Raw genomic sequence first — 13,483 nt, 5'->3', positions numbered from 1 at the left:
AGATGTGCTAGCAGCGGCTATGGCAGGCAGGCAGCCTGAGCCATGCTGTGCCATTGGCCGGGAGCTGCTTGTGGTAAGCACCTCCCAGCTGGAGCATGCAACTCTTACCCCTCCTCCACCTCAAACCTCTGCCCCAGATCAGAATCCCCTCCTACATCCTCCCTCCCAGACCCTGCACCCCCTCCTGCACACCAATCCCCTGCCTCCTGCATTAAACTCCCTCCAAGGAAAAAGGCTTGTATACAAGGGACCCACAAAATCTAATAACCCCGGGTCCACAGGAGAGTTAATCCGACCCTGGTCTCTGGTCCAAGCTGGGCTATCAACCAAGCTTCTGGCTTGGGCTGTTGCCCAAGCGCCCCGCTGTGAGCCCTGCTGTGCCCTGGGGTCCTAGCTCCCTGCGGGGAGCACTGCAGCCAACCAGACTCTGGGCATGGATCTCCCTGCCGAAGGAGAGAAGCCCCCTTACTCTTAGCCCCCCCACGCTGCCCCTCTTCAGCTAGTGGAAGAGCTCCTGGTGAGGACATGCATCACCGACAGGAGGAGGGTAGTGTGGATATCAGCCACCGCAGTAATTACTGTGAGGGCTGTAAGTTGACCTAGCAGAGGTCAACTTAAGATTGTCATGTACACATGTCCTTAATTTAAGCACTGGTGTTTCATTCATTTGACTAAAAAAGCAGGGTAACAGGAAAGTGTTACAGGTAACTGCAGACACATTGTAGTTCTTGTTCATTCAAGCAAATGATGAATCAGTTCTAGAGCACTAGTTCGGATTTAGTGCAGGTCAGTACTGCCCAGAAGTCACTGTCATTACCACTTCACAGTTGTGACCTCTTTGAAAGGAGCTGCTAGTCGTAGTCTAGATCTTAGTGGACATTTATCTACATCACAAAGCCCACCACTGCAGTCACCTCCTGCCGACAATCTCCGCAGGAGAGATGAAGGCCCGAACAAACAGACTGAACTCCTCATTCTCAGGCAGCTCGTCTCTAAGGGGTTGATCATGCACACACTGAAGCCAATGACGGTTTTGCCACTGACTGTCATGGGCTTAGGTTCAAGCTCTAAGTCAGAGCTGAGTCACATTCATTTGACCAGGGGTCGGTAACCTTTCAGAAGTGCTGTGCCGAGTCTTCATTTATTCACTCTAATTTAAGATTTCACGTGCCAATAATATATTTTAACGTTTTTAGAAGATCTCTTTCTATAAGTCTATAATATATATAAAACTATTGTTGCATGTAAAGTAAATACGACTTGTAAGATGTTTAAGAAGCTTAATTTAAAATTAAATTAAAATGCAGAGCCCCCTGGACTAGTGGCCAGGACCACGTGAGCGCCACTGAAAATCAGCTCATGTGCCAACTTTGGCACATGTGCCATATGTTGCCTACCCCTGCACTAGACAAAGGAGGGTAGCTTGCACTGCCATTGTCTGTGATGAAACTATGAATAAATGCCTTCACTCACGTTACCAATCCAACTCCAGCTGGCACACAGAAGGGAAATACAAGAACTATTTTCTGTGTCTTTCATCCTCTCGGTGTCTCTTGCTTTATATTTGTGTTATAAAAATAGGTTACTCGGAGAACTTCGCAGTCCAACACAACTAAGTTACACTAAATTCAAAAATTAGGAATGGTTCTTAGAGAATTGATTTCTCTTTACTGATCTCGGGTCAGATTAAAGCAAAGGTACTTCATCTTGGAAAGCCAATTTCTCACTGAATTAAACTGTGCAGAGCCGAAAATATCACAGCACTGCACAATTACGAGTCAGAATCGTCAATCCAACACTACAAGAAAAACATTGCAACATGTCGGGATATGCTGCTGCAGTTTTTCTATGGCTCTTCAATTAAAACTGACATCTCCACTTTGATCCTTCCTCAGACCCTCTCCTTATGGCTAGAAAGGACAGGAAAAGATACTGACATCTCTTCCCACTTTGCTCAGCAGTAAACTTGCAAGAGGGCACTCCTACGACAGGAGTGTTTAATTCACTCTGCAGAGATGAGGCTGAGAACAAGAAGCTCTCTACTACAATTTAAGTCACCTGGGTAAGGCCCATCTTTTCATTATATATTTGTACAGTGACTAGCACAATGGGCCCCGATCTTTGATTAAGGCCTCTAGGTGCTACTGTAACACACACAACTCAGACTTGTGAACTTTATGAAAAGAATCACTGTATCAGAGACAAATCTCAGATGTTTACCTTTTCTGACTGTTGCCCATCTGTCTCAGTTTCCATTTTCTCTTCTTCAACTCCATCTGTGACAAGAAATACAAGTACATAAAGCAGAGTGGTTAAAAGTGCCATAACCACCATTTATTACACTTGAAAATTAATTACATTAACTGAAATGTCCTACTCTGTTCTGCTGTGGTAATTGGGTTTATAAATTTACCTTAACTGTGAGTTTAACTGTAAAAAGTGAGTGTAAGTTCATAAGATGTCACAACCCATAACAACAAATGTTAATGGGACTAGATGCAAGAAAACCAGAGAAACTGGATTAGTTTAAACAAAAAAGACCATGTTCAAATAACCCAAAGACTGCTGTAATTATACTTGTTAAAAAGAAACGATGTGGAGTTAATGACCCAAAATTAGTGTCTCAGAAAGTAGGCCTAATTGATGGGCAAAAATAATGAGGGGATGGGCTATTCCACCCTTTTTGAGTCCTGAAAGAAAGACCTTTTTGGGAACTAGGGGGAGGAGAGGTAAGGAGAACAAAGGACAGAAAAAAACCAGAGTAAGTGAAAGAATAGAGGATACTGAAGCAAGCTTCACCATCATGGCTGCCACCCCCTTCATCTCTTGGGGTCCCAGGCCTTCATTATCCTAACCCTGAGAGATGTCCTGACCAGACCAGGCCTGAGAGGAACCCAGATAATATTCTCACTTTTACTGGCTCCAACTGAATCCCAGCCACCACCTGGGATGAAATGGGATCAGATTTTAACAGTAGTAGCTCCAGCTCATTTCAACTAACTTTCTTTTTCCTAGAGGGACAGTTATTACCATCTTCAATAATATTTAAGAGACTGTCAAACCAGAGGTTTTTCCTTCTAAAACTCTCTCCAGCTAAAGGGAACAAAACATGTTGAAATAAAAGCCTGACTTAATTCTTTACATTTCAAATGCTTTACTTTTTTTTCTTCCTTTTCTTTATCTTTAATAGAAGGTTAAAATAATTTTCAATTGTGTTTGGGCCATGGTACTAAGCAGGCTGAGGCCTCTGAATGCCAAACCCTGGACCATGTTTAACACTGTTTAGTGTTGGACAGAGACTGGGTTGTTATTGGCTTTGGCCCATTTGTTCCACCTAAATAAATAGAACTGTTCTTTAGAAAAATGCAAGAAAGCTTCATAACACTGGACATAAGAGGCTTGACAGCACAATACATTATGCTATAGCCTTAGTTTAAAATTCAGGTTTAAATACAGCTTTACCTTTGCAGGTTTGGCCAGCCAGGGTATGTGAGGCCAACAATATTAAAATAGCTATGCATAAGGATACGGTTGTGTCACAGAGGCATGGATTCTGTGACTTGCAGAGACTTCTGTGACATTTTCTGCTTCAGCCCCAGAGCAGTGGGGCCAGAGCTGTCAGCTGCGGCAGGGGGCCCCCGGGGCTCTGAGCTGCTGCAGGCAGTGTGGGGGCCCCAGAGCTCTGAGCCACTGAGACTGCGGCAAGGGGCCCCTGGAACTGCTGCAGCAGAGGGTGCAGGACACCACCCCCAACAGTGGGGCTTGGGCTTTCATCCCCCACTTGGGCTTCAGTCAGACCTCCTGCCCAATTATTTTTTAGCACAAGTCACAGACAGATTGCAGGCTTCCATGAATTTTTGTTTATTGCCCACAACCTGTCTGACTTTTACTAAAAATAACTGTGACAGCATTTTTATTTTGCTATGAAGATACAGTTTGCCTGTACAGACAAAACTCAAACTGCTGCACCCCTGCAAAAGGCCAAGGATACACCACAATTCTGTAACATGTTCAATCTGTACTATAATTCTGTTGGTTGACTGTAATATAACAACACGCTCTGCCAATGTAGTCGATTTATCTGTGTAGATGGTCCATAGCTCAAGCATGCAAGACCAGCCTCACTTAAGAACTTATTATATTACAAGAGTGGGTAATCACTGCTTAACACAAACTTCCTGAATTGCTTTATGAACTCTACGCACACAAATGTCAGCATGCATGGAAAGTCAGTAGGGGACTATTTCCAATTTGCAGGTGATCAAAACACTATCAGAGGCTAATTTTATCATGTTATCCAAATCTGACTGTAGAAGAATAATTTATGTTCTGTAAAAATATTCTCACACTAAGTTCTAGCACCTCTACAAACAGTGTTAAAGCATTAAACATTCACAAGAAAGCCTCTCTATTTCCCTGCCTAGAATTTGCAGGTTTTCTTTCATGTCCCATAAAAGACTATTACTCACCTTTGTAACTGTTGTTCTTCAAGAGGTGTTGCTCATATCCATTCCAGTTAGGAGTGCACGCGCCATGTGCACGTTCGTCAGAGATTTTTACCCTAGTAACACTCAGTGGCCCGGGAGGGCGCCCCCTGGAGTGGCGCCACTATGGTGCCGGATATATACCCCTGCCGGCCCCACCGCTCCTCAGTTCCTTCTTGCCGGCTACTCCAACAGAGGGAAAGGAGGGCGGGTTTGGAATGGATATGAGCAACAAATCTCGAAGAACAACAGTTACAAAGGTGAGTAACCGTCTTTTCTTCTTCGAGTGCTTGCTCATATCCATTCCAGTTAAGTGATTCCCAAGCCTTACCTAGGCGGTGGGGTTGGAGTGAGATGTTGCAGAACGTAAGACCGCTGAGCCAAAGACGGCATCATCTCTAGACTGCTGGATCAGTGCATAGTGGGATGCAAAAGTGTGGACGGAAGACCAGCTAGCTGCGCGACATATTTCCTGGATGGGAACGTGGGCCAGGAAACCGGCAGACGGGGCTTGAGCCCAAGTAGAGTGGGCGGTGAGATGGCCAGTCAGAACGCGGGCCAAGTCGTAGCATGTCTGGATACAGGATGTCACCCAGGATGAGAGCCTCTGGGAAGAGACAGGCATGCCTTTCATGTGCTCCGCGACCGCTACGAATAGCTGAGGCGAGCATCTGAAAGGTTTGGTCCTCTGGATGTAAAAGGCAAGGGCCCAGCGGACATCCAGGTATGTAGCTGTTGTTCCCGGTGCGATGCGTGTGGCTTCGGGAAGAAGACTGGTAGAAAAATGTCTTGATTAATGTGGAAGGCAGAGACCACCTTGGGAAGGAAAGCCGGGTGTGGTCGCAGCTGTACCTTGTCCTTGTAGAATATCATGTACGGGGGATCTACCATCAAAGCACGAAGCTCCGATACTCGTCTGGCCGAGATGATAGCGTCAAGGAAGGCTGTCTTCCAGGATAGGTACAGCAGCGAGCATGTGGCTAACGGCTCAAAGGGAGGGCCTGTAAGCCTAGCTAATACAAGGTTGAGATCCCAGGTAGGGGAAGGGCGCTTAACCTGAGGGTAGAGCCGCTCCAAGCCCTTAAGGAATCTGGAAACTATAGGGTGAGAGAAGGTCGAACTGCCAGATTCCCCAAGATGGAAGATGGAAATCACGGCCAGATGCACCCTTATCGAAGAGAGCGCCAGGCCCTGCTCCTTGAGATACCATAAGTAGTCCAAGATAATGGGGACCGATACGCCTTCAGGAATAAAGTTATGCTGGGCGCACCAATGGGAGAAGCGCTTCCACTTGGCGAGATATGTTGCCCATGTGGAAGGCTTTCTGCTTCCCAGTAGGACCTGTTGCACTGGGGTGGAACAGAGCAATTCGGATGGAGGGACTGCAGGTTCGGGTGGTGAAGTCTGCCGAAGTCCTGTGTTATCAGGTCTGGGCAGAGTGGCAGAGGTATCAGGGCCGCTAGAGATAGGTCGAGCTGCATGGTGTACCAGTGCTGCCTCGGCCACGCCGGAGCGATTAGGATTAGCTGGGCCCTGTCCCTGCGGAGCTTGAGCAGGACTCTGTGGACTAGGGGAAAGAGTGGAAAGGCATAAAGTAGACGACCTTTACAAGGAATTAGGAACGCGTCCGAGAGGGAGCCTGGGGAGCGAAGCTGCAGGGAGCAGAACACCTTGCATTTCCTGTTCTCTCGGGAGGCAAAGAGGTCTATCTGGGGAAAGCCCCACTTCCGGAATACTGAAAGGAGGATGTCCAGACGGATGGACAACTCGTGGGACAGGAAGGACCCGCTCAGGTGATCCGCGAGAGTGTTCCGGACTCCCGGGAGAAAGGAGGCTACCAGGTCTATCGAGTGGGCTATGCAGAAGTCCCACAATCTCATTGCCTCTTGACAAAGGGGGGAAGATCACGTCCCTCCCTGCTTGTTTATGTAATACAAGGCCGTTGTGTTGTCTGTGAACACTGCAACACAACGGCCCTGTAGATGACGCTGGAAGGTCTGGCACACCAGTCGGACCGCTCTCAGTTCGCGGACATTGATGTGAAGCGCCAGCTCCTGAAAGGACCAAAAGCCTTGGGTGCGAAGGTGCCCTAAGTGAGTGCCCCAGCCGAGAGAGGAAGCGCCTGTTGTCAGGGACACAGAGGGCTGCGATGGATGGAACAGACGACTGGCACACACCAGGGAGGGTGTCAGCCACCAGTCGAGGGAGCCCAGAACACTTGATGGAACCATGATTATCATGTCTATGGCATCCCTGCGTGGACGATAGACTGAGGCGAGCCAAGTCTGAAGAGGACGCATGCGCAGTCTAGCGTGCTTCGTAACGAAGGTGCACGCAGCCATGTGACCGAGGAGGCCTAGGCAGGTGCGGACAGAGGTTGTTGGGAAGGTTTGTAGTCGTTGTATAAGGGAAACTATAGCCTGAAACTGTGGTGGGGGCAAGCTGGCCGTTGCAAGATTGGAGTCTAGCATGGCCCCTATGAATTCTATCCTCTGCGTAGGTAGCAGAATGGATTTGTCCAGATTGATTATCAGGCCTAGACGGGTGAATAGGCCCTTGATGACGTTTACATGAGCGGTGACCTGAGCCTTGGAGGTCCCTCGAATAAGCCAGTCGTCGAGGTATGGGAAGACATGTATTCGACGACAGCGGAGGGAGGCGGCGACTACCGCCATACACTTCGTGAATACCCGAGGGGCCGAGGAGAGGCCAAAGGGAAGGACCGCAAATCGATAATGTTGACGATTCACCACAAAGCGTAGGTACAGTCTGTGCGGAGGGTAAATCGCGAAGTGGAAATATGCGTCCCTCATGTCGAGAGCAGCGTACCAATCTCCGGGATCCAGGGAAGAGATGATGGTTCCCAGGGATACCATGCGGAACTTGAACTTTCTCATCAATTTGTTCAGTCCTCGCAGGTCCAGGATAGGCCGGAGGCCCCCTTTTGCCTTAGGAATTAGGAAATATCTGGACTAGAACCCCTTGCCCCTTAATTCCTCCGGAACCTCCTCTATAGCTCCCATCACAAGGAGCCTCAAAACCTCCTGCAGAAGGAGTTGCTCGTGAGAGGGGTCCCTGAAGAGGGACGAGGAGGGAGGGTAGGAAGGTGGGGTTGAAACAAACTGAAGACGGTAGCCACACTCCACTGTGCAGAGGACCCAACGGTCCGAAGTTAGCTGGGACCACACAGGGAGGAATGCGGCAAGGTGGTTGGAGAACTGAAAAGGATCCTGGGAGGTCATTGGTACAGTGCTCTCGGGGGCACCCTCAAAAGTTTGGCTTCGGTCCCGCTGGTGGTTTGATGGGACCGGAATTGTTACCCCCCTGAGGTCCAGATTGTCGTCTGCGAGAGGTACAACCTCGCCTTCTGGTGGAGTCTTGCCTTGGCCGAGGTAGGGGATAGGGGCGCTGATGTTGCGACCGGAAAGATCATCTTTGAGTCTGCGGCATATGCATTCCCAGTGAATGCATAATTACGCAATTGTCCTTCAGACTCTGTAGCCGAGGGTCTGTCTTCTGGGAGAAGAGGCCCTGGCCATCAAAGGGTAGGTCCTCTATCGTGTATTGAACTTCAGGTGGCAGGCCTGACACTTGCAGCCATGATATAAGCCGCATGGCAATTCCAGAGGAGACGGTTCTAGCTGCCGAATCGGAAGCATCCAGCAAGGCCTGGAGGGAGGTCTGCGCAACTTTCTTCCCTTTCTCCAGGAGAGCTGTGAATTCCTGGCGGGAGTCCTGCGGGACGAGCTCTGCAAACTTCCCTACTACCTCCCAGGTGTTGTAGCTGTACCTATTCCGGAGGGCTTGCTGGTTCGCCACCCTGAGTTGGAGGCCTCCCGCGGAATAGATCTTTCTCCCCAACAAATCCATTCGCCAGGCCTCCCTTGATTTAGGAGCAGGGGCTTGGTGGCCACGGCGCTCCCGTTCATTGACAGACTGTACAACCAATGAACAAGGAGGGGAAGTGTATATACAGGTACTCATACCCTTTGGAGGGTACCATGTATTTACGTTAAACCCCTCTGGCTGTGGGCGGTACGGATGCCAGGGATTGCCAGATGGTATCCGCTCTAGCCTGGATTGAGTGGATGAAGGGGAGGGCCACCTTGGTTGGGGCCTCCGCCGACAGTATACTGACAATGGGGTCGTCCACCTCAGGAACTTCCTCTATGGGCAAGTTGATATTGAGGGCGATGTGGTGCAGAAGGCCCTGGTGTGACCTGAGGTCGATTGGGGGCGGTCCAGATGTAGACGTCCCTGCCACCGCTTCATCCTGGGAAGAAAAGAGGATGAAACCTCGGGAATAAGCGAGTCTTGGATCGACTCCTGGTCTTGGGGGATGTCCTGAGGCAGCGGATCTTGTGGGTCTGGTACGTGGGCTGGAGATTCCTCCGTACCAGCCGGGGAAGTCTGCTCACTGTGGTCTCTGGTGCCCGATGTTCAGAAGGGCTGGAGTACGATGGTATATGCGGTCCATCTTGGGTTTGGTGGTAGGCCCAAGGCGTCCAAAAGGGCCACTGATGAGGTCCCTTGTGGTTATCCAAATCCCCATAAGATGCAGTATTTGCATGGGAGGAGATCGACGGATGACTAGACGGCCACGGGGGGGCGGAGACCGTTTGATGTGGGTCTCTGTGTCCACTCGAACCATCCCTACGCGGTGCCGGAGAACGGTACCGAGAGTCGTGACGGTGCCGGGAGCGGGACCTGCGACCAGCGCGGTGCAAGGAGGTCGACCGGTGCCTGGAATCGCCGTGCTGGGATTGGCTGCGAGAGGTTCGGTGCCGCCAGTGGTGCCGAGATCTGGAGCAGTGCCGATAGTATCTGGACAGCGACCGGGACCTCGAACGGTGCCGCGAGTACGACCAGTACCTCGATGGGGAACAGTACTGGGACTGCGAGTGGCCACGGGACTGAGATCGATGATGGGACCGGGAGTGCCTGTGGGACCTGGATCGGGACCGGTGGTGTTCAGTGACCGGGCGAAGAAGGTCTCATGGGGGCCGGCGTGCCTACAGACTGAAGAACCCGCACCGGCGGCGACGGGGGTTGAGACAGCTCAGGCTCCTTTAAGCCAATCAAGTCCCGTGCCGTGGAGAACGTCTCCGGAGTCGAGGGCACGATAAGCTCAACCACTGGCGCGTGCCAGGGATCTGGTAAGGCACCAGACTTGACGGCTCTTGCGAGGCGGGAGTCAATGGTGCAGAGGACATCGGTGCTGCAGCAGTCTGACGGTGCCGGGCAGTCCGACTTGGCTAAGCGCTCAGATTGTGGTGTATATATAGCAGCTGCAGGAGGCTTGTGCTTCTTGCTCTGTGGTGAGAGCGAATGGTGTCGGGTAGGAGCTTGGGCCGGTGATGGCTGATGTCGAGGAGCCTTCACCGTTGGCGTGTGCTCTGGTGCCGAAGAGGCACTTGTTCCCGGTGCCGCTGGCGGTGCCGAAGACTGGGGAGTCAACGCTGCCTCCATCAGAAGTTGTTTTAGGCGAATGTCCCGCTCTTTTTTAGTCCGGGGCCTGAACGCCTTACAGATGCGGCACTTGTCCATAAGATGGGATTCACCCAAGCACTTAAGACAGGAATCGTGCAGGTCTCCTATGGGCATCGGCCTATGACAGACTGAGCACGGTCTGAAGCCCAGTGAACCAGGCATGGGCCCCGGTACCGGGCGAGGGGAAGAGGCTAACCCCCGATCCCTCTTAACTATCTACAATAACTACTACAGAACTAATAACTAAACATTAACTATACTTGAAGAAATCGAACTATACACACAATTACAATAGAAACGAGTGAATCACTAGGGAGGTGGAGATCAGCTAAGCTGCGCTCCACTGTTCCAATGACCGACATGGGCGGTAAGAAGGAACTGAGGAGCGGAGGGGCCGGCAGGGGTACATATCTGGCACCATAGCAGCACCACTCCAGGGGGCACCCTGCCGGCCCACCGAGTGTTGCTAGGGTAAAAATCTCAGACGAACGTGCATGCAGCACGTGCACACCTAACTGGAATGGATATGAGCAAGCACTCCAAGAACAACCAGTTTCTATGCCTAAGCTTCATGACCAGGGACCCTAGTTTTCAGTGATAATCCCCCCAAATTCTGACCACCCCCACCAAAAATCCATGTTTTTCCATGATTCAAATGAAATGCTGAACTTTAGTTCCCCTAGCCACAGCATATATGAGTATCAGTTGAACACAATGTTTTACCAATATATTGACAATTTTTAAGCTTACCACCCAAGCCTTGCAGCCTAGGACTGACAGCTGAAGCCCCACCCATTCTCTTGATTATCTGATCTGGCCCCAGTCGCAATTAGATTGTATATGTTTATTTTTTCACAAAATGTAAAAACTAAAGATTTTCTGTATAAACGCAAATTCGTGTTTTTCTGTGGCAAAATGGATTTCTAGGATCATTGTTCATGATTAACTGAGCCTTCATGTCTCCCATCTCCAGATCTTGTTCCTCAAAACATTTATTTCAAAAGGCCTACAAGACCTAGGCATACACTCAAAGAAGTGCTATAACAGACAACAGAATTCTGATTTAAGGAATCTGTGCATGACTTATGCGTTCTGCCCGATCTTATGAAACTGCTCATTGAAATGCCTCAAGGTGGAGTCAGCCACATGTTGCCAGGGGTGTGTTACCCACTCCCCAGATCAAGAGCAATGGAGGGCTGTCAAACCTTGATGCCTCCCATTCAAGTGAGAGCACCGCAGTACCAATGAGATGGCTGAAGACAGGGAAATTAGGTTGACCAAATGTTTCTGCAGGACCGAATTAGAGCAGTAGAATTTTTGCAGAAGCATGACAAAAAACAAACAGGTGTTATTGTTGGGTTTTAAAAGTCACAGAACCTGACAGACTTGAGGAAAACTCATGAAGAGATATGAGGAAGCCTGGGTAGGGAAGATGAACAAAGGGGCATGTTTCTGTAGCAGGGGAGTCTTGTTTTATTGAGGAATAAGCCCAGGAAGAAGGAAACTGACTGCACTAGAGAGAAACTCCATGATTCAGAGGAGAAGGCATGTGCAAGAGGTAGGATTCTGGGCTCCTTAGATGACTCTGACCTAAGCCCAAAGAATGCTCAAGAGTGGTGAGAAATTGAGGCTGGGAAATGCAGCTATGTTTTTTTTTTGTTTTGTTTTGTCAAGATCTATATATTTCTTGTGCTAACCAAAGGGCGACTTTTTTTTAAAAAAACCCTTACAAAGCTTGTGTGTTGTTTGCTTTCACTCTCACATGTCCCTGAAGAGGTGAACTATAAAAACTATAAAACCACAAGGCAGGAGTTCTGGGAAAGGACTTATGCAGCTGGGGAGTCTAGGAGGTCAGCATTAATCCTGGGGGCTTAGGGCAACTTGGCCATAGGGTCTCACTTCTTTGAAGGAGTAACAGACAGAGATCCTGTGCCCAGGAAAAGTGCCAGAAAGGCCAAGGGAAGAAACAATGTTGCAGCCCTCTGAGACCAAGGAAAGCTTAAGTGCACATTGATCTAGGATGAGGTCCAAACAGTAGCCTGGCGAATGCTTAGCTTGGGGAGCTCTAAGGCTGCATGACAAGAAGCCTTTTCATTTTTAAAAAATGAAGAGATGTCTGGGTTTAATAAGAGTTCACTGTTCAATCACTTGGTTTTTGTTGTAGTTGACACTTGCTGTCTGGTTAGACTGTAAGTGTGTGTGTGTATATATATACACACACACACACACAAAAGGTCTCTGGCTTGAAGAGCTTACAGTCTAACCATACACCAAGTGTCAACTACAACAATATATATTTGCTAAGCACCTACTACATTGTGGGTGAAATATCAACAAAAATGGCTTAGCAGTCTCTTCAAAAACTCAACCAGGTTCTGTTTAGTAAGAAACTTGCTGCTTAAATAATTATTGCCCAGTTATCTTACTATCCCATCCAACTGTGAGATCTACAAAGTGTCATGTTGCACGAAAAATCTAATCAACAGTATGCAGAGGTCAACATGGAGAAAAGTGAAATATTGAAAAAAAAAGTCAGTAAAATTGTTACCAGTGCTAGATGCATAGATCTCTATAAAGTATGAATGTTTTAATACCAATTAGTCTCATTTCAAGCTATTTAAACCGTCATACACTTGTCCTTAGGATAGGTTTCTTGATGCCACCCCCAAGTTCATTTAATTAAGCTATTCTTTTACTGAATGTTTATGTAAAGTTTCCACTAATAAAGATTGGGCTCTTTGGGATAGGAAAAGTATACATACAGAGCCAGAATATTACAAAGCTTTATTTGGACTTCATTATGGACTTTAATTGTCCCTGAAGTTTTTATTTAGAAGGTTCAGAAACACCTAAAAATACGGCAAATACATAGCGGAGAGGGAAATATCAGCACGTAACAAGCGCAAACAGCATACCCCTCAAGTCTGAATCCCATAAGGTATCTGAAAACCTTCAGAGCTGGGTCTCCAGCACCATATATATGTATGCAATTGCTCTATAAAGCATTAAAGAGAAATACTTAGGGTTAGATCACAGGCTTTGACCCATGGTGCCATGCCTTTAAATCTAAAGGTGTTGGGCACTGCAGGCAGATTTCAAGAATGCAGGAATAATTAACAACACTCAACCTATCTACATAAATCTCAATATAAGGTATTAGTTGACACAGTGTTTTGATTAAAAAAATTCCCACCCTAATGATAGCACAAGTATGTTCTAAAACAGAGTTGGTGAAGACAGCTTGGTCTCCAACATGCAGTGATAATTTCAGTGATGTGTCACAAATTAATTCTTCACATATTAGAAAAAAATATGATGCAAGAAGAACTAGAAATTAACACAAATTAATTATTTATTAAAAAAACATTTAATCATTTTTCAATTGAACTTATCTGGGACAGATAACTCTGCCCTTCTGAAGTACCTGCCTTTGTCCACTGAGAGGGGATTCAACCCGTGTTACAGACTGGTCAATATGTCATCTTAAAAGGAGAGAATCTGTTCAGGAA

General features: G+C 48.1%; 1 protein-coding gene across 2 annotated transcripts in view; it reads right to left on the bottom strand.

Annotated features, from left to right (window-relative positions):
* Positions 1–13,483, bottom strand: part of SMARCC1 (SWI/SNF related, matrix associated, actin dependent regulator of chromatin subfamily c member 1) — a 196,920-nt gene that overhangs the window by 52,981 nt on the left and 130,456 nt on the right. For both annotated transcript variants that reach the window (XM_030549765.1, XM_030549766.1), the window contains exon 22: positions 2,221–2,276. In XM_030549765.1, the coding sequence (XP_030405625.1) occupies positions 2,221–2,276 (56 nt within the window). The remainder of the gene's footprint in view (positions 1–2,220; positions 2,277–13,483) is intronic.

The sequence above is a fragment of the Gopherus evgoodei genome, chromosome 2, assembly GCF_007399415.2.
Source record: "Gopherus evgoodei ecotype Sinaloan lineage chromosome 2, rGopEvg1_v1.p, whole genome shotgun sequence".
Taxonomy (NCBI): domain Eukaryota; kingdom Metazoa; phylum Chordata; order Testudines; family Testudinidae; genus Gopherus; species Gopherus evgoodei.
The sequence above is the reverse complement of the archived record's forward strand: the minus strand, read 5'-3'. Positions and strand labels throughout refer to the sequence as shown.